The sequence below is a fragment of the Barbus barbus genome (assembly GCF_936440315.1).
Source record: "Barbus barbus genome assembly, chromosome: 7".
Lineage (NCBI taxonomy): Eukaryota > Metazoa > Chordata > Actinopteri > Cypriniformes > Cyprinidae > Barbus > Barbus barbus.
In genome coordinates, this window is record NC_136735.1 from 35984730 (window position 1) to 36005732 (window position 21003).

Below are 21003 nucleotides of genomic sequence, written 5' to 3' on the forward strand. Positions count from 1 at the left end.
TTTAGTTGCTGGAGTAAAGAGCCAAGTAAGGATTATAAACAATAGATAGTGACCTTTTCAAAAACACAGAATGCCTGGAAAGCCTTGCTTACCTGGATGCCCGCGCCTGTTGGCTAATGCCACACTTTGCCCCTGGCACAGATCGATGGGCGTTTATGGCTCGGGGGGTTTCATTGATTGGAACGCAGGAGCTGCAGTTTAATGGACGACTGCATGGCTTTTGTTCAGGTCTCACTCTACTGGTACTGCAAAAACATTAACTTTTATTTTTTTCTCAAAAAGAACCAAAAATGGTTAAAACAAGATCAATTATGAATAAACATTGCTTAAAACGTCAGAGAAATCAATCTTAAAGTTCTTTTTCTTGTTGTTTTTGCTATTTTAAGCATACATTAAAGTAAAATTAGTGAAGATTTCACATCAAATAAAACAAAAAATAACTGCAATGAATAAATACAAAGAGAAATAAACTTAATTCAAGTTTGCATGGCGCTAGCAACGCTAAGGTCATGGGTTCGATTCCCAGGGAAAGCAAGAGCTGATAAAATGTAAAAACTGTAACTTGAATGCAATGTAAGTCGCTTTGGATAAAAGCGTCTGCTAAATGCGTAAATGTAAATGTAAGTTTCTTATGAAGAAAAATTGTGTAAGATATTAAGATTTCAGAAATCTTCAAGATAAATTGTGAAGGCCATTTCTGCACAAGATATTAAGAGTTCAAGAGTTTTTTTTCTTTCTTTTTTAGCATAAATTCATGTAAATTTGGTGAAGATTGCACTTAAAATAGCAAATAATAATTTGCCAAGAGAAATAAACTTCAAGATACTTGCGAATAAAAATAGTATATTTTTTCTCATAGTTTTTCCTCTTATGAGCATAAATACTTGTAAATTTACTCTTTTACTCTTAAAAGCAAGACCAAAATAATTTGCCAATAGATGTAAACTTATTTCAAAATACATATACTTCTAAAGAAAAACCTTATAAGATATTAAGACGTCAGAGAATGAATTTAGTGACGATTATGCTTAAAATAAGAGAGAGAAAGAGAGAGAAGACAAGACCATTTAGTTTAAATTGCACTTAAAAATAATTTGGCCAAGAGAAATAAACTTAATTCATGATAAATATTCCTATTATATTACACAGTTTTTCTTCTGAAGTATATTTATCTTGTCTTTTGTACTGGAAAAAAGGCAAAAATGCAAAGAGCAGTGCACCAAAGAGTGTCTGTAATTATGTATTTGATCATCATATTCATGTTTGTTTGGATGTTGGCATTGAGCTTCGGGGTGGCAGTCATGCTCCATGACGGAGGCGACGTGTTTTGCAGCATTTGTGCGCCGCCTGCGACGTCTGTCTTCCAAACACCCCGTCCCATTTCCTTTCACAGCAATTGCATTCAATCTCAGCCGTTATTTCTTTTAATTAACACCGCTGTCTCGTTGAATTTACGCCGAAGAGCACGGATACATTTAGATGGTTGTATTTCCTCAGGAGACCCGGGGGGCTTTCGAGGCGTTACAGACGAGGAGAGATGATGAGGAAACAGCTGCTGGAGTGATTCGCTTGATTTCTCTCTCAATTCTGCAATCACACCAAAACGGGCAGAAATCATTATTCCTTCATCTTCATTCTGTCCAATCACACCCGAGAAAGAGAGCAGAGATACTGGTTCACAGGTGGTTTGTTGGGTGTATTAGTCCTGCTGGCCTGCGCAGTGGACAGATTTCCTTCACTTGTTGGCGTATTGCTTATTGAAACTGAAAGTTGAGATGTAATGATTTTTGAAATGACTTTGTTTCAGCTCTGAACACTGATTTGATTCTTGCTTATGCTAGTCAGAGTCAGCTGTTGTTATGGGGAGAGACATTAGATGATTTCTACAAAGCTGAAAGAAAAAAACTGTAAATTGATTATGAAAAAGTACATTTTTAAATGCTAAAATGATTAATAATAATAAAATAATATAATCATCATCATCATCATCTCTCATTTATTTATTTTAGGTTTTCTGAGTTTTAGTTTAATACTTGGAAGAAAGACTAAATTGTGACATTTTTCATTAACTTTAATACATTTTCAATGCTAGCGTTATTACATTTTAATTATATAATAATAATTATTATTATTATCATTATTATTATTATTTAATAAATACTACTACTACTACTAATAATAATAATAATAAATATTATTATTATTATTTGTTTTATTAAATTTTTTATTTTGTTTTGCCTTTTCCGATTGTTAATTTTAGAGTTGGAACTTGAAAGACTCTAAATTGTGACTTTTTATTAACTTTAATACATTTTAAATGCTAACATTAATAAAGTTAACATTTTAATAATAATTATTATTATTGTTGTTGTTGTTGTTATTATTATTTTCTACATTTATATTTCATAAATTACAAATCCTATACCGAAATTTTGCTGATATAAAAAAGGCAAATGGCGAAGGATTTGAGTCTCTGTATTGCAGAGACATTATGTTTCCACAAATGAAAAACCATTTCCCCTCATTTGGACACAATTGCCTCTCAATTCTCTTGTACCTTTGAGTCATTATGATAACTACCACAATTTCAGACTAAAAACCCCACAGATCATTATTCAGTGCGTGAATCTGAAGGACAGCAGTGAAAATGAAGGAATAGGAAATAGGAAAGTTGTTAGAGATGAAATAAAATAGATGCATCAATTATAAAAATGTTACAAAATGACTGCATCCGATTATCAGCAGTGACAGCTACATCAGAGCACCCAGATCCAGTTGAGAAAGCTCAGCATGAATAAGGAGGAGTCAGGGTCCTTCGCTTGCTTCAAGCTCCACACTACACTGTCTTGTATCGTAGGGTGGCAATTGTATAAAAGAATATTTGAAAGCACATATGGAGTGTCCAAAATGTATAATAGTGGCACAGCTGTGAAAGGAAAAGAGGTTACAGATGGAGCAGAATCTCCAGCTAGAGCGGCAGCTTTCTGCGAGGCCTCCACCTCCTGAATCACAGCGCTGATTGAACTCTTATTATAGGATTCTCTCACCAGCGCTGGCCTCTTGTGTAATACACTCTTAAAGCAATAAGCCACTCGAGGCCCTGCATTGCAGTGATTTTACCATGTCTCTAGGGTTTTGTCTAGCACAACATGAAGCGGAGTACCTTAATCGTGGTCAAATCAGCTTTGTCATGGCAACCATCTAAAACACCTTAGCATTGTGATGCCATGTTTTGTTGTTGTTTTACTATAATTATAAAAATAACTATGATCATAGTTAAGTTTCTTCTTGTATTTTATTATTACATCATATTTTAATACTAAAATTCGAAAAATATATTATCTTACAAAGCAAGCAATAATACTACTACTAATAATAAATTATTATTATTATTATTATTATTATTTATTGTTTTTATTATTATTATTATTATTATTATTAATAGATATTATTATTAGTATTTTAATTATATTATTATTATTATTATTTATAATATATCATACAATTTACAATTTTAATATTGTAATATTTTAATATTAATAATATAATATTTTAATATAATAATAATAATAATAATAATAATAATAATAATAATAATAATAATAATTTAATAAATAAAAATGTATTGATTACTTAATTATCAAAACATTGATTGATTAATTAATTAATTAATAAGCAATAATAATTTTTAAGAAGAATCATCACCATAATCATAATAATTATATTAATTATATCATATTCAATTAATTATAAATATTAAATATATAACAATTTTAGAACAAGAAATTATAATTGTAGTTAATTAATAATCATTATTTATAAGAAGAATCACCATAATCATAATAATTGTCCACAAATAAGTTTTGTAGACTGCTTATGTTTGACAATCAACTCTGTCTGTTAATATTATTATTAATTGATAATGATAATAATAATTACAGTAATTAATAATAAAGTTTTATATATATATATATATATATATATATATATATATATATATATATATATATATATATATAACAAATGTTTTATTTTTATGTCTGCCAATGAACTCTGCTACATAGATTTTACATTTATAATGTGTATTTTTAATATAATAAAAAATCTAATATTGAATTAATGTGAGCTATGAGATTTACATCTGTTGGCTGTTTTTATTCATGCAGGCCTATGTTTTTATGAGTACATTTACTGTTTTCCAGATCTCTACAATGTCTGTTTTGGCCGTACGAGCACATAGCTTGTGTTTTATTTGAGGCAAATGAAGTGGTTTTGATTGTGATATGCCTCTTATGCCAGCCGCAGTTACATTTCTCATTACGCGGATCGTTTGGTGGGTGGTTTGTCAAGCAGTAAAATGCGTAATGAGCCGTTGTGTGCTGCTGCAGTGTAAATTTGTAAAGTTTTATGATTGATGTCTTTAAAAAGACAATTCTGCTCATATGTATGCACACCCACACTATCCCATCATTCATAGGCCGAGAATAAAAACACTTTCTTTAAATTATCCATCTCTGGCGCTGAAGGATCCGCACACACCAAAAGAGCGATTGAAGAGCGTTGTGATGGAGCGAGTTTGCTGGAAGAACCTGAGAATGCTGTCTGTCAGTCCTTACCAGATAAATGCTATCTCTGATCTATTTTCTCTTTTGTAAAACCGAGTGTTTTCACAGCAGCGGATGGCATGTGTATGTATGGAGGAGTGTCGTGCGTGTTAGTAGTTTTATCAATCGACACCTATAAAAAAAAGCGTGTTTGCCCTACAAGACTCTTCCGTGAGCGTGTTATGAAATATTAGTGAAGCGTCTGCAGAGCGGCCCGTGGCACAGTGAAAGATGCTTTTAAATGGAGCGAGTCAGTGTGGCGCACACAGCCGCTGATCTTTTGAGAGTGCATGCAGGCATCCTGGCAGATTTGTTTTTTGAAGTGCGCTTAGCAGCATGTTTGCGAGTGACCTATGTGTTGATAATTCGGTATTAATCAAGTCAGACAGAGCCGACTGTTAAACGAGGGTCTTACTGTATCAAACGGAGAAATATCATATCCGGTCTGGTTATTAAAGTCCTTGATCTGCACAGTAAAACAATTTGATGGCTCTTCATTGCAACTAACAAGCAACTACCATGGTAGGGCCCAATGAAATCTGTTTTATTTTTTCCCGAATTCATTTTTCTAGATTTTTATTTTTATTTTTATTTTTTTCCCCCAGTTTTAATTATTCTAGACTCTGTTTTAATGGTTAAATTAAATTATTTAATTTAACAAATTAATTTAATTTAATTAAAAGCATGCCTAATTAATTGAAATCAGGAAATTTTTTAATTCACTCTAAAAAAAAAAAAAAAAGCTGGGTTAAATACAACCCAGTACTGGGTGAAATATGGACAAACCAGCAGTTGGGTTGTTTTGACCCAGCAGTTGGGTTACATGTTTAACCCAACCTTCTGGGAAGTAACCCATCCGCTGGCTCAAAAAAAAACAATATATTTTACCCAGCACTGGGTTGTATTTGACCTAGCATTTTTTAACTTATTAAAAGTTTAACAAAATTTAAATGTTTATGGCCATATTAAATATGTTTTATTTTTTTTCTAAAATTCAGTTGTATGTATTTATTTATTTAGTTTTTACCAAATTCCGTTTTCCTATTAATTTTCTTGATTCTATTTTAATGGTTTCATTAAATATTAATGATAAATAGCATCTCTAATTAGTTTATTTTATTTTTAAAAAATCCTGACGTGTTGTATATTTACATTTTGTAATTAATCATTTCTGGTAAAAAAAAATTTCTTTTTTTTCTGGTAAATATTAGTTTAAAAATAAAGTTTTAATAATCATTTTATTAGCAGTATAGTACTATCATTACATTAAGTAATATATTTCTGTCACCGTTTCTTCAAGTTAACCCAAACATTTATTTTGAGGGGTTGATGTGAAAACCTTTAAATATCTGTTTGTATATGATATGACCATACTCAAAATAAACAGCTCACAAAGTGACTTTCAGAGCAGTTCTAGAGATTGTTTATGTGTTCATGTCCTCATATATTAAGGCTGCAGAGGCTAAAAACACTGTGAGCATCACACACGCTTCAGTATTTGTGTAGTAAATAAAACCATGCGTCTGCGCCATTCATTCACACAGAGACATCCAGAACATGCTGGATTCATATTTAATGGTCTTTTTGCAGCCTATAGACACTAGTCCATGTTGCATTTTCATTTAAGTGTAATGACCCTTTGATTAATTCATCCAAATTTGGCAAATTCCGTGACATTCCACTTTATATAGTCAACTCCTTTTTTATGACTGGATTCCGCGATTCTGTCCATGTTTTCCACATCGCTGAATACATAGGGCCGTACCATGTGTGTAGGGCCCTCAAAAAAAAAAAAAAACTACCAAAATGTTAAAAATATTGTAAAATCCCCAAATTGTCTGAGACTGACAGTATATTTGACTTATAAAAATACTTATTTTATGTATTTATTTATGAGGTGTTTGTTTTTAATTCTTTTGACTGAGATTTCATTACATCGCTATACAATTGTGATGTGATTTTAGTGTGTTTCTATGCAGTTGCTAAGGTGTACTGAGTGATTGTAAATATCATAACCACGGTATTCGTTTTACCTTCCATCACTAAGTTTAAGCTAATAATGAGCTGTAAGCTGACATCATTTCTATATAGACAGTGGTTTCTCAAAGGAAAGATTGAGAAGTCAGTATTGCGTTTTTGTTGTTTTATTTCAGTCCTGAATTTTTCCATTCGAGTCCCTAAATCAATTTGTCTCCAAGCCTCAAGAGCACAAAACCCACAGCGAGACTTAACGCTGTATTTCTGGAGCATTTGCATTCCACTGAAGTGCGCGTCTTTCCCTGGAACACCGCCGCGGGTTGGAGTCATATTCAGATGAGTGTGTGGATTGTGACGGCGCTGAGCGAGGGAACACACACCTCTCATGCCTTCAGCTGGAATCAAAGCAGCAGAGAGACGCTCAGCACTTTTGTCTCACATCAACCGTGCAGGCACACGCCGAGGTGAAACTACATGCTCATGCGCGATGCGAGGATGAGACTTGAGGCTTAGCGTGACATGAGATGCATGTTTTTATTTGCGTCCTTTATTTCCTGACTCTCTTACAAAACAGGTACTAACAGGTTTCATGGTACTTTGATACTGGCTACTGTACTGTATCATATTCATAAACGGTAGTATTTACATGGTACTCCAAGGAATGCGTATCTTAAGGAATATCATAGTATTACCATGGTGCGTTTTTGTTGGTGCTGTCAGATTTCGATCAAATGATAATTAAATAAGTATGCTAATAAAGCTCTTTTATGGTTTATTTATCTTTATTTTCTTAAATGTGTGTATAGAGTATTTACAGAGTTTTGACTTTTAGTTTTAGTTACTTTTTCTTATTTGTAAGTCGCTTTGGATAAAAGCGTCTGCTAAATGACTAAAAGTAAAGTAAAAAAGTTTAGGTTTTGCAGTCATATCTGACATCTGATAGTAAGAATGTTAGTATATTATGATATTATTATATTCGAAGTAATATATTAGCAAATAGTAATAATTATAATAATGTAATGTTGCATTGTATTAAGTATGTTTATGTTACATTTAATAATATTATTGAATGTAATGTGATGAAGATATTGTTTTATATTATATACTTATATACTATTATATACTTTTTATATTAATAATAATGATTGTAATAACAATAATAATGGTAGTAATATTATAACAACACAAAACAGCAACAACAACAATAATATTATTATTATTTATAATGTTATTAAATATAATATCACACATATATAACAACAACAACAACAACAACGACAGTAACTAATAAGTATTATTATTATTGTTGTTGTTTTGTTGTATGTCTTTGTTTTTCAATGTAATATCGCACACACACACACACACACACACACATATATATATATATATATATATATATATAAATAATAATAGCAATAATGATAATACTATTATTATTATTGTTGTTTTTTAGTTTGTTTTTATAATGCTAACAAATGTAATACAATAGATATATGATTTCATATTTTGAATTTGAAATGGCTTGACATATTATAATGATGTCATTTATAACCTAAATAGTACTCGTCAGAATTGACACTACAACTAAAAATGTTCACTTTATAGACTTTACTATGCTTATTTAAAAACAGCTCCGGCCCGGTTTCTTACAAGCATTCGTGAAGAGTTTTTCAGTTCCATAAATAATTTTTATTGCCTGTAAATAAAGTCGCTTACCTGAGCCCACTGCTCATTTGCCTCATACATTTTCTCTCACAGTTTGAAGACTTTACTTTTTATGTGTCCTTCTCAAAGTGAGTCTCAACAGGACGGGCTGATTTTACCAGTGGTGTAAAACTAATTCACCCATAAAGAATTGTAATATTTCATGTCATTTGTCAGCAGTGCTTTCTCTGCACTAGTGCGTCTTATCTGCGGCCCATCGCAGCACACATCCATTCTGCCCCACATAAACCCCAATCTGTCTCTCAGCCTAGAGTCCTATCGCTTTTTAGTGTGGCTTGAGTTATTCATCCCATTTCAGTCCCTTGTGGGTTTTTCAGGGATTCTTTACACCTCTCTCTTTGTGGTGCTGATAAATGTAGTTGGTTCATGTAAGGCCTTCCTCATCAAGCCAACAACAAAGCTTCAATCGCCTTTGCGCTGAAAAATTGGAAAGGAATCCAAAGAAACGACACCCACTCACCACAAACAACCATCTCTCATTCTTCACCTTTTTTTGTCTTTACAGCTACACTCTCCGAGTGGTTGGCAACGGCATTAAAGCCCAGGCTGAAAACCCAGAAGTCAAAGTGAAGGAGGCCGACCCGATGATCAGTCAAGTCATTGATAAACTGAAGCACATCAATCAGGTGAGCCCGGCCAGGAAAAATACAGTCATATGAAACAATGCAACGAGCTCCTTGATGTCCCACGTAGTGCTGTTTCATGAATTGCTCTGTTTTCATGCCAGCAGATCAGAGAAGATCTCATTAGCGCTGCTCATGCGTATATGAAACTGTGCGTTGTGTGTTTAAACTGTGTTAGTATGGTTGTAGTAATGTGATAGAGACATTTTTTCTGCTGTTGAGAATGACTCAAGGTTCTAAGAGTCTTGAAAATATTTTTAAATCATGGTTTCCAGAACTACAAAATCATGGACATATCATCATAAAATTATATGTGTTTATATACATAGAGTATACTCTAGATGGGGCAGTCCGATAGGTCAAACTCAATCTGACCTAATGACATCATTATCACATAGCACAGCTGATTGGTTTTCTCCTGTATCAGTAGCCAATGAGCTCACTGCTCAATATTCAAATACGTGGTTTTTGTTTGCTGTAGCAGTTTACAGTGCACTTCAGAAACCCTCCACCTTCCCTGGTTCCACCTGTATAGATCTACTAAGAGGTTATATGTGCAGCAGCAGTATTTCCTACACGCTCACAGCAGCATGTTGTGGATGTATTGGCAGTAGCAAGTCTTGGTACTTGTTCTGCCGCAGCAGCAGCGTATCAGATTTATTCCACCAAGTCCAAATACATTAACATTGTCATATACGTTACCATACCAATCCCACCGAGAGTTGTCATGACAGGAAAAAAAAAAAAATATATATATACACACACACACACACACTGTATATTTGGGCAACTAAATGATAATTTCCAAGACAACATCTCTTTCTTGTTTAGTCCAAGTTGAGGTACTAAAATAACAAGAAATAGGGGTGTGCGATATCAAGATTTATATATTTATATATATATATATATATATATATATATATATATATATATATATATATATATATATATATATATATATATATATATATATATATATATATATAAATAAATCTTGATATATTACTAAATAAACAATGAATGTTTATTTAGTAATATAAAATAAATAATAGTTTATTGTTTCTTTTTTATGGTTTTAGTTAATGATAATAACCTTGGTCATATGGTGTCTGTTGTCTGTTCTCTTTTTGCATCAAAGTCTGGTGAATTTAAGATTGTAGTTTCACATCTAGACATCCATAACCAATTCTTCTCTTATATCCAATTTCTTTACTCTTTGGGTACACTTACATGCACCCGTATAATGCGATCAGGGCTGCACTGTGATTAAGCTGGAGCTCATGTAAACAGAATACCGTGATTGTTAATGTCATTATACTCATAATTAGCACAGTAACCATAATCACAGTAAAATATGTGTCCTGTGGTTGCAATCACACTATTGGTGTTTTAATCGTATTTCTTACACAAGTACTGCAGATGGATGATGTTTTGCTCATGAAGGGAGTAACACACATTCCGTGTTGCATTATGAGCGATTTATGTAGCTGTTTATTTTAGAAATGTCATCCCTTGTATTATCTATTACTGTAATCTGTCATAGGATTTCATAGCAGCCTGTTTTATGAGACACACTGGACGATAAACACGCCAGAAAAGAGAACTTGGACCAAACATCATTCACATTTGTTTTGAGCATAAACTCACTTAATGTTGATGCATTTTTCAGACAAACATATCATTTTGCTCTCAAGTTAAAGGAATAATTCACCCAAAAATGAAAATTTGCTGAAAATATTCTCACCCTCAGGTCATTCAAGATATAGATGAGTTTGTTTTTTCATCAGATTTGGAGAAATGTAGCATTCCATCACTTGCTCACCAATGGATCCTCTGCAGTGAATGGGTGCCGTCAGAATGAGAGTCCAAACAGCTGATAAAAACACCACTTCAGTCCATCAGTTAATGTCTTGTGAAGACAAAAGCGGTATCACTGTAGTCTCCTGTTGTCTCTCACATTAAAATCCACCCACATATTTGTTTAGAGCTCTTTTGGACTGTTTTGCCTTGTAAATGGTAATTGATTTGTGCATATGTCTATCCTGATTCAGATGAGAGAACCTTTTCACTGGAGGAAGTGTTATTCATTTTTGCAGTCAATCTCAAATACTTACATTTGCATTTAGCAGATGTTCTCATTCAAAGTGACCCACACTGCATGCTGTACATTAGTTCAGTTCATGCATTTCCTGGGAATTGAACCCATGACCCTAGTGTCGCTAGCATCAGCAACACCAAGGTCACGAATTTGAATCCTGGAAAATGCATGTTCTGATAAATTATACACTTTGAATACAATGCAAATCGCGGGATACCAGCATCTGCCAAATGCATAAATGCAAATGCATTAGCATTTACTTTTTATGATGAATATCATTTGCGTTTTTCTGCATGTGATTCTCAATCATTTCTTAAAAGCTGTAAATGGAAAACTCCTCATTTGTACGGATGAATAAACGTCACCGTCTAACCTTCACAGCCAAAAGTACTGACGTTCCCTGAACAAACAAACGTCTGTGTTGATTAGATTTTTTTTGTCATCACTCTCTGTTTGGAGGACGGTAAAAGCTCAAACGCTGACTCACGCTTGAATGTTTTGCTTTAATTAATACGATTGAAGGCAAATTAGTTTATGCTTCTTTTCATATCCCTCCATTTTGCAAAATAACGCATCACAGCGGAACACTTGGAGACCAGAAAATCAATGAATACATATTTAAAAATCCATTTTCAGCCTTAACACGTTCGCGTTTATTCTATCCCTGTTCCACCCGCCGGCCAAATCAATGATGTTTTGCCATCCTGCACTGGCCTGATGCTGCTGTCCTGCCTGCTGGAATAGATTGTGTTTCTTCTCTTCCCGCTGGATGTGCTTCAAGACAAAATACAGTTAGATCTTGATCTATCAGAAGAAGTCCAGCGTGTTCTGATCTTGAGAAACATTTTGTGCAAGGTGTTATCACCTTTAATTTTCATACATTTTTTGGGAACAGAAGTTCATACTGTACATTTCAAAAACAAGTATCTGACCTCTGTACGGTTCTGGAGGATTTTTATCAACCACCAGCCCAAAATTTATTGCTTATAATTTAGGATTTGATTTGCATATAACATTTTCATCCATTTGGATTACACAGTTTTAACATAAACAATGTTATAAAGTTAATGATTAAAACAGGTTAGATTCATTTAGTTGCACTAATAAGCTGAATGTGTTTTAAATACACAATAAACAGTTTTATATATTCATCTTCAATAAATCCAATTTATTTTGATCTTATGTATTTTCAACTAATTAAATACTTTGACACAATTTTTGTTTCATTTATGTATCATTGACATATACGATATGCATCACCTCTATAAATCTGGTATTTTAAAGCTACATAATTAATCCAGTGTTGTTGTTGTTGTTTTTAGTATATTAACTTTTAATAATTTTAGTTATTGCATAAATACATTACACATGGTGTAATCCAAATGGGTGGAAATTATATATGCAATTCATATACATACATCAAAATTCAAGCTACAAATGTTTTTTATTTGAAGTCGTTGCATTAAACTGGAATAAAGATAAAGTATTTTAACACATCAGCTTTAAGGATCAGCTCTTTCTTGTCTCTTGTGATATTTCTTCTCATAATCAAGGGCATCTCACCGTATCTTGATGTTAGCGAGGTGCTGATGGAGGACAAGGAGGAAGAGAGATTGAAAGAGACCTTTAGAGCAGGCCTTCAGACGTCTTCTCACAGATTATCTTCAGTCTTTCTGTGTGGAGTCACAATCATTTTGTGGCCCGGGGGGCTGTCGCATCTTGATAACACGACAAAGTGTACTTCTTAATGATGATGATAACTGGAACACGGAGAGGACATTTGCTTGCAATCTCAGCGTGAAGCCACTGGTCCTGTGACAGATCCAGCGGGACTCGATGTCCAGAGCAATTTGGCCCTTGATGAGTGAGTCAGAGAAACCTCCTCCTGTTGTGGAAATGGACTGATCAGGGGCCGACGCAATTACTTTTTTAAACATGATGATATCTGATTACAGGTCAGCAGAACATTTTGATCGGTGTTAGGAATTAAATTGTGTTGAATTGGACACTTACAGACTAGAATTTGTGCCTTTGACTGAAAGAAAAACTCATTTAAGAGAGCAGCATGAGTCGTCTTCAGCAGATCAGACATTTACTGGTGTGGGAAGAGTAAGGTGGTTTACCACGGTCCGAAATAACTATTATATTCATATATTTTGAACATGGTTCTACCCAGGGTTATTACAGTAAAACTAATTAAATATGTAAAAATATAAAAAATTCTCATTTTCATTTAGTTTTACTTGATGTACTAAAATAACTAAAGCTAACACTGAATTAAAAAATAAAATTATTATTATTGACATTAATAAATATTAAATAATAAAATAAAATATATAAAAGTTTTTTATTTAAATATATTATTTAAAAAATATTAAATATGTATAATAGCAAATAGCACACAATAAAAATAAAAACAAATTCAAAATTTTAGTAAAAACTACAGTATATCTCAATGATACCAAAATAACACTGGTACTACCATGGGTCACGGCCGGGCCCGGGTTACTTCTGAGGTCTGCTACAAAAAAATAGGCTCATATGCACACGTTTATTCATTAAAAAAATTGCGAACTCTATTCAAACACACGCAATCTTATTCCTAAATGACGATTCTGCTATGTTAATTAAAATCACATCTGATTTGAAATCACATCAGAATATTTAAACCTGCTTTCGCGCAGCCACTGATCCAGAGAGAGCAGTGCTCATGCTTTATGTTTGAAACAGCTTCACAGTCTACTTACACAGTATTTCTGTGTTAGAAACATTAAATAATAAAGTGTTGGGATGAAATTTCTTAATCCGGAGACAGACTCTGATGTTGCGGCAGCCGCATCAAAATGAGTAATTAACCTTTGGAACTAATGATACACTTCAAAAAAAAGAAAGGATTATGTTACATTAGGCCAGTAGATGGCACACCGTGACTGCTAAATGTATTTGATGCCTGAATCGTTCAAGAGATTCGTTCAAAAACTCTGGACGAAGCAAGTCTTCATTTATTTTATTTATTTATTTTTTTTTCAAATTGTTTTGTACATAGCCTGATTAATTCATTTAAATTAATACATATTTTTAAATAGATTAATTTATAACATTTTAGACATTTATAACATTAAAGCTGCAGTCCGTAACTTTTATTTGGTTAAAATTGATCCAAAAATCTATATTTGAGAAAGTACATATCCAGCCAGCGTTCAAAACTTTAGCCCGATTCACAACAGTTAGCTTATAATAATGTTTTCTAATTTAAGAGAAACGGGTAAAGTAATAAAATGTATCATTTTGATGGCGGATTGTAAGCCAGAAAGATTTATGTGTTTATGAAACTCATGTGAATGAAATTAAATTATATTCCAGTTTTTAAGTTCAAGTTCAAGTTTATTTGTATAGAGCTTTTTACGATACAATCGTTGCAAAGCAGCTCTTCAGGAAATTAAGTTTCCACAATATATTTATATATTGGAGAACCTTAATATATTTAACTTATGGCAAAATTTGGTAAATCTGTATGTTGTCTGAGCGTTGGCATCCTCTGAGGTCCTCTGAGGGGTTGGCATCATCATTCTCAGGTGTTCCGTCATCTCAGATCATTTAAGGGTTGGATCCAGACTGAAGGTTGTCATTCACCACAGGATGTTAATCCCATGGCAGAAACAGAGAAACAAATAGAGACATAATTAGCGTAGCTGCTGTTCCATCTAAGCAAAAAGGATTTGTTCAACCCAAGCTAAAGAATAATGTACATTTGATCAGATATAACTGCAGTACAAGATTATAAGATGCATTATGTGAATGCTTGGCTAAAGAGATGTGTCTTTAATCTAGATTTAAACCGAGAGAGTGTGTCTGAACCCCGAACGTTATCAGGAAGGCTATTCCAGAGTTTGGGAGCCAAATGTGAAAAAGCTCTACCTCCTTTAGCTATCCTAGGTACTACCAAAAGTCCAGAGTTTTGCGACCTTAGGGAGCGGGTTGGATTGTAGCGTGGTAGAAGACAAGTTAGGTACGCAGGAGCTAAACCATTTAGGGCCTTATAGGCAAGTAATAATATTTTGTAAATGATACGGAACTTAATAGGTAGCCAGTGCAGAGACTGTAAAATTGGGGTAATATGATCATATTTTCTTGACCTGGTAAGAACTCTAGCCGCTGCATTTTGGACTATCTGTAGCTTGTTTATTGAAGATGCAGGACAACCAGCTAGCAGTGCATTACAATAGTCCAGTTTAGAGGTCATGAATGCATGAACTAGCTTTTCTGCATCAGAAACAGGGAGCATGTTTCGAAGCTTGGCAATGTTTCTAAGATGGAAGAATGCTGTTTTTGTAACATGGGAAATATGATTTTCAAAGGACAAGTTGCTGTCTAATATAACACCCAGATTTTTGACTTTAGAGGACGTAACAGTGCATCCGTCTAGTTGCAAATTGTAATCAAAGAGATTCTGTGTACTGTTTTTTGGTCCAATAAGTAATATCTCTGTCTTATCTGAATTTAATAGGAGGAAATTATTGGTCATCCAATCTTTTACATTTTTTACACAATCTATTATTAGCTTAGATAGTTGCTATGAAGTTTCATCTGGTCTTGTTGAGATATATAGTTGAGTATCATCAGCATAACAATGAAAACTAATCCCGTATTTTCTAATAATATTACCAAGAGGCAACATGTATATTGAAAATAGCAGAGGACCTAGGAACCATCTTAAAGCCTGCCCTTGATTACCAGTATAGTTTTGTAATCGATCTATGAGTATATCATGGTCTATAGTGTCGAACGCAGCACTAAGATCAAGTAATACTAGCAATGAGATGCAGCCTTGGTGTGAAGCAAGAAGCAAGTAATTTGTAAAGTGCAGTTTCAGTACTATGGCCTGAAACCTGACCGAAATTCTTCATAGAGATAATTTTTTTGCAAGAAGGAACACAATTGAGTAGACACCACTTTTTCTAAAATTTTTGACATAAACGGAAGACTTGAAATGGGTCTGTAATTTGCCAGTTCATTAGAATCTAGTTGTGGTTTCTTAATAAGAGGCTTAATAACCGCCAGCTTGAATGGTTTTGGGACGTGACCTAAAGATAGCGATGAGTTAATAATATTGAGAAGCGGTTCTTCTGCTACAGGTAACAACTCTTTCAGTAGTTTAGTGGGTACAGGCTCTAATAAACATGTTGTTGGTTTAGATGCACTGATAAGTTTATTTAGCTCTTCCTGTCCTATAGTTGTAAAGCACTGCAGTTTTTCTTTGGGTGCGATGAATGAAGCTGAAATACTAGACGCAGTAGAATCTACATTTGATATTGTATTTCTGATGTTATCTATTTTATCAGTAAAGAAATTCATAAAGTCATTACTATTAAACTGTGAGAGAATATTTAGATCGGGTGGCGTGTGTTTATTTGTTAATCTAGCCACTGTGCTAAATAAATACCTTGGATTGTTTTGGTTATTATCTATGAGTTTGCGGATATGCTCTGCCCTGGCAGCTTTTAGAGCCTGTCTATAGCTGGACAGACTGTTTTTCCACGCAATTCTAAAAACTTCCAAGTTAGTTTTTCTCCATTTGCGCTCAAGATTACGAGTTTCTTTCTTGAGAGAATGGGTATAACTGTTGTACCATGGCGCAGTACGTTTTTCTCTAACCTTTTTCAATTTGAGGGGGGCAACAGCTTCTAATGTATTACAGAAGATAGTGCCCATGTTGCTAGTCATTTAGTCTAGCTCATGTGTATTTATGAGTACACAGAGCAGTTCAGATAAATCAGGCAGGTTATTTGTGAATCTGTCTTTGGTGGCTGGAACAATCGTCCTGCCTTACGATAACGTCAAGCCATATAACTAATATCAGTAATACGCAGCAATGATCAGTAACATCACTTTGAGGTACAATAGCTATATCGGTAAGATCAATTCCATGCGATATAATTAAATCTAGCGTATGATTAAAATGATGAGTGGGCCTGGTGACGTTTTGCTTGACTCCAAAAGAGTTTATTAGGTTAGTAAACAGTCCTAAAGCATCATTTGTATTATCAACGTGAATGTTAAAATCTCCGACAATTAGCACTTTATCAACATTAACCAACAGATCTGAGAGGAAATCTGCAAATTCTTTTAGGAAATCTGTATATGGCCCTGGTGGTCTATACACAGTAGCCAGAGCAAGAGATAGGAGAGATTTCTTTTGCATATCTAACAGTGTAACATTAAGCAGAAGTATTTCGAATGAGTTAAACCTCCTGTATCCTGTTTCTGAGTAACATTGAGAATATCCCTATATATTGTTGCAACACCACTGCCACGACCAGTCTGACGGGGCTCATGTTTATAACAGTAGCTTGGTGGAGTAGACTCATTTAGACCAACATATTCATTTGGTTTAAGCCAGGTTTCAGTCAGGCAGAGTACATCAAAATTATTATCTGTGATTATTTCATTTACAATAACTGCTTTGGGTGCGAGTGATCTAATGTTTAGGAGCCCAACACTTACTAAAACATACCATCTTACTTCCACATGGTATTTCGAAGATACCATGGTAAAAACAATTTCAGTATCATGGTATATTTTAAAGTACCACAGTATTACAATCACTGTACCACTGTATTATTTACTCGGTTCTGTGGTCAAAAACAGCATTGTATTATTTGTGATACTCAAGAGTTTTTCAAAGAATATTGGGGTATTACCACAGTACATCTCCAAAGGATCATAAAATTACTAGTATAGAATAAATAAATAAGTTAAAAACGTTATTACCTTTTTTAACTTCAGTGTGATAGGCAAACTCCAGGGCAGACTTCAGGGAGAATCACAGAGAATCAATGAGTGAATGCAGTGGGATAATGGTGTCAATATTCTAGACTAACCATTACCCATGATACCGAGCGGCCCAAAGCCGACACAAGCTTTCAATACAACTTGCCTGCGGCAGAAAGCCACCCTGCAGCTTCAGTTTGCCCAGAGCATCAGTCTAATGAGCTTCTCTCCTTTAGCTCGGCCCGCAGACAGGAAAAGAAGCCCATGGTCTGTTTTTCAAGCCGCGAAGCCTTCAAAAATGTTCTTGAAATGCAGGGCTTTAGCTCTGGTCCACGAGGGGTCAGGTCAGTTCAGCGCCAATGCTTTGCTTTCCTTGTCCAAAAATTACTTTCCTGATTCAGATCCAGCCTCTTTCTAAAAGGTGAAGTGTGCAATTGCTTTGTTAGGAAAAGACTAAAAGAAAGAAAAAAACAAAACAAAAAAAACTTTTTTTTTGTTTTTTTTCATGCATTTACCTTTACATTTATATTTAGTCATTTAGCAGACACTTATCCAAAGCGACTTACAAAGTAACTTACATCATTCAGTTTTGAGATTTAGGGCTATTTTGCTTTTCATAATTTGACAAGTGGAACTAAAACATGCAAAATACAGTTTTAAGTATTTCTTTTATCGCACTTATCTATTTGCACCTGTGGATTTCAATTGCAATATATATCTTGTAGGCTGTATTTTCTCCACTTTAGTAGCTCTTGCATACACAATACCATTTTATATTTATACCATCTAAATTATGAAGATTTTTACAGATGGGTTTGTTCATATATCATTTGTATGGAAGCTTGTTTCTGCTACAGGATATAATAATAATCATAATAATAATAATAATAATAAAAAATGGTAATTGTTACATTTTATTTCAAAATTCTGACTTCTGATTTGCAATTCTGCAATTATGAGAAAAAGTCTGAATTGTGAGATATAAATTCAGAATTGCAAGACATTAACTCAGAATTGAGACATACATTCACAATTTGAGAATAAATATCCAAATTGTAAGATATAAATGTGCAATTGTGAGAAAAAAAAATCAGAATTGTGTGCAGTTGCAAGTTTGTATATGTTCTATATTTGTGTTCTCCAAATGTATGCAAATTAATGCATGTTCAATTAGTTATTTAGAATTTTTAAAAAGTAACATTTCAGAAAACTTGTAATACAAAGAAACTATGTAATCAATCAACTTTTTTGCTATAATATTCAATTGGATGCATTTGCATTTAACGTATTTAATTTGAACAATTTGAAAAGTGAAACAGGATGTTCAACATAATAATGGTGGAATTGATTGGAAACCTGTTTGGTATTTAAATACAGTGGTGTGAAAAAGTGTTAGCCCCCTTCCTGATTGTTTTTATTTTTTTGCATGTTTGTCACACTTTAATGTTTCAGATCATCAAACAAATTTAAATATTAATGAAAGATAACACAAGTAAACACAACATGCAGTTTTTGAATGAAGCTTTTTATTATGAAGGGAAAACAAAATCCAAACCAAATGGCCCTGTGTGAAAAAGTGCTTGCCCCCTAAACCTAATAACTGGTTGGGCCACTCTTAGCAGCAACAGCTGCAATCAAGCGTTTGCGATAACATGCAATGAGTCTGTTACAGCGCTGTGGAGGAATTTTGGCCCACTCATCTTGGCAGAATTGTTGTAATTCAGCCACATTGGAGAGTTTTCGAGCATGAACCGCCTTTTTAAGGTCATGCCACAGCATCTCAATAGGATTCAGGTCAGGACTTTGACTAGGCCACTCCAAAGTCTTCATTTTGTTTTTCTTCAGTCATTCAGAGGTGGATTTGCTGGTGTGTTTTGGATCATTGTCCTGCTGCAGAACCCAAGTTCGCTTCAGCTTGAGGTCATGAACAGATGGCCGGACATTGTCCTTCAGGATTTTTTAGTAGACAGCTGAATTCATGGTTCCATTTATCACAGCAAGTCTTCCAGGTCCTGAAGCAGCAAAACAGGCCCAGAGGCCCTGAAGCAGCAAAACAGCCCCAGACCATCACACTACCACCACCATATTTTACTGTTGGTATGATGTTCTTTTTCTGAAATGCTGTGTTACTTTTACGCCAGATGTAATGGGACACACACCTTCCAAAAAGTTCAACTTTTGTCTCGTCATTCCACAGAGTATTTTCCCAAAAGTCTTGCGGATCATCAAGATGTTTTCTGGCAAAACTGAGACGAGCCTTTATGTTCTTTTTGCTCAGCAGTGGTTTTCGTCTTGGAACCATGCCATGCAGGCCATGTTTGTCCAGTCTCTTTCTTATGATGGAGTCATGAACACTGACCTTAACTGAGGCAAGTGAGGCCTGCAGTTCTTTAGATGTTGTTGTGGGGTCTTTTGTGACCTCTTGGATGAGTCGTCGCTGCGCTCTTGGGGTAATTTTGGTCGGCCGGCCACTCCTGGGAAGGTTTTTTTTTTCAAACACTTTTTAACACAGGGCCATTGTTTTCCCTTCATAAAAAACCCCTTCATTTAAAAACTGCATTTTGTGTTTACTTGTGTTATCTTTGATTAATATTTAAATTTGTTTGATGATCTGAAACATTAAAGTTTGACAAACATGCAAAAAAAAAAAAAAAAATCAGGAAGGGGGCCAACACTTTTTCACACCACTGTATATATATATATATATATATATATATATATATATATATATATATATATATCATTTTTTTCCCCCGCAGTTTTGTTACGCACCACTAGTGGTGCGGAAATGACACGCTTCACCTTAAAAATATTTTTGCACAGCAGTTTTGTTGTTACTTTTGAATTTTGCAGTGAATCACCATGCAAGTCATACCCTCTCTGTCTGTATTTCTTCTCGCCTGTCTGCTTCTCTTTCTTTGTGTCTCGGTTCCTTTCTGAAAGCGTCTCACTTTCTCTCATGTTCTGCCTCTTATTCTCTCTCGCAAACCCTTTCGTTTTTGAAACGGGAAAACTTCATGCACGCATATAGGAGTTGCTCATTCCTTGGAGGGCTTGAATACATTGAGTCTGATCTGCATCTTTCAACGCATCTTAATTTAGCATCTTGAAGCTCATCTGCAGCTCAGACTTCCCAGCAGGCTGAGCAGAGGCTGAGGTCGTCTAGTTGACCTGCGCTGGCATTGCAGCCTGATCCTCACCATCT

General features: G+C 34.2%; 1 protein-coding gene across 1 annotated transcript in view; it reads left to right on the forward strand.

Moving 5' to 3' along the window:
* LOC306872400 (glypican-5-like) overlaps positions 1-21003 on the forward strand; it is a 173121-nt gene that overhangs the window by 75705 nt on the left and 76413 nt on the right. The window contains exon 6 of the mRNA XM_079420929.1: positions 8812-8932. Within this exon, the coding sequence (XP_079277055.1) occupies positions 8812-8932 (121 nt within the window). The remainder of the gene's footprint in view (positions 1-8811; positions 8933-21003) is intronic.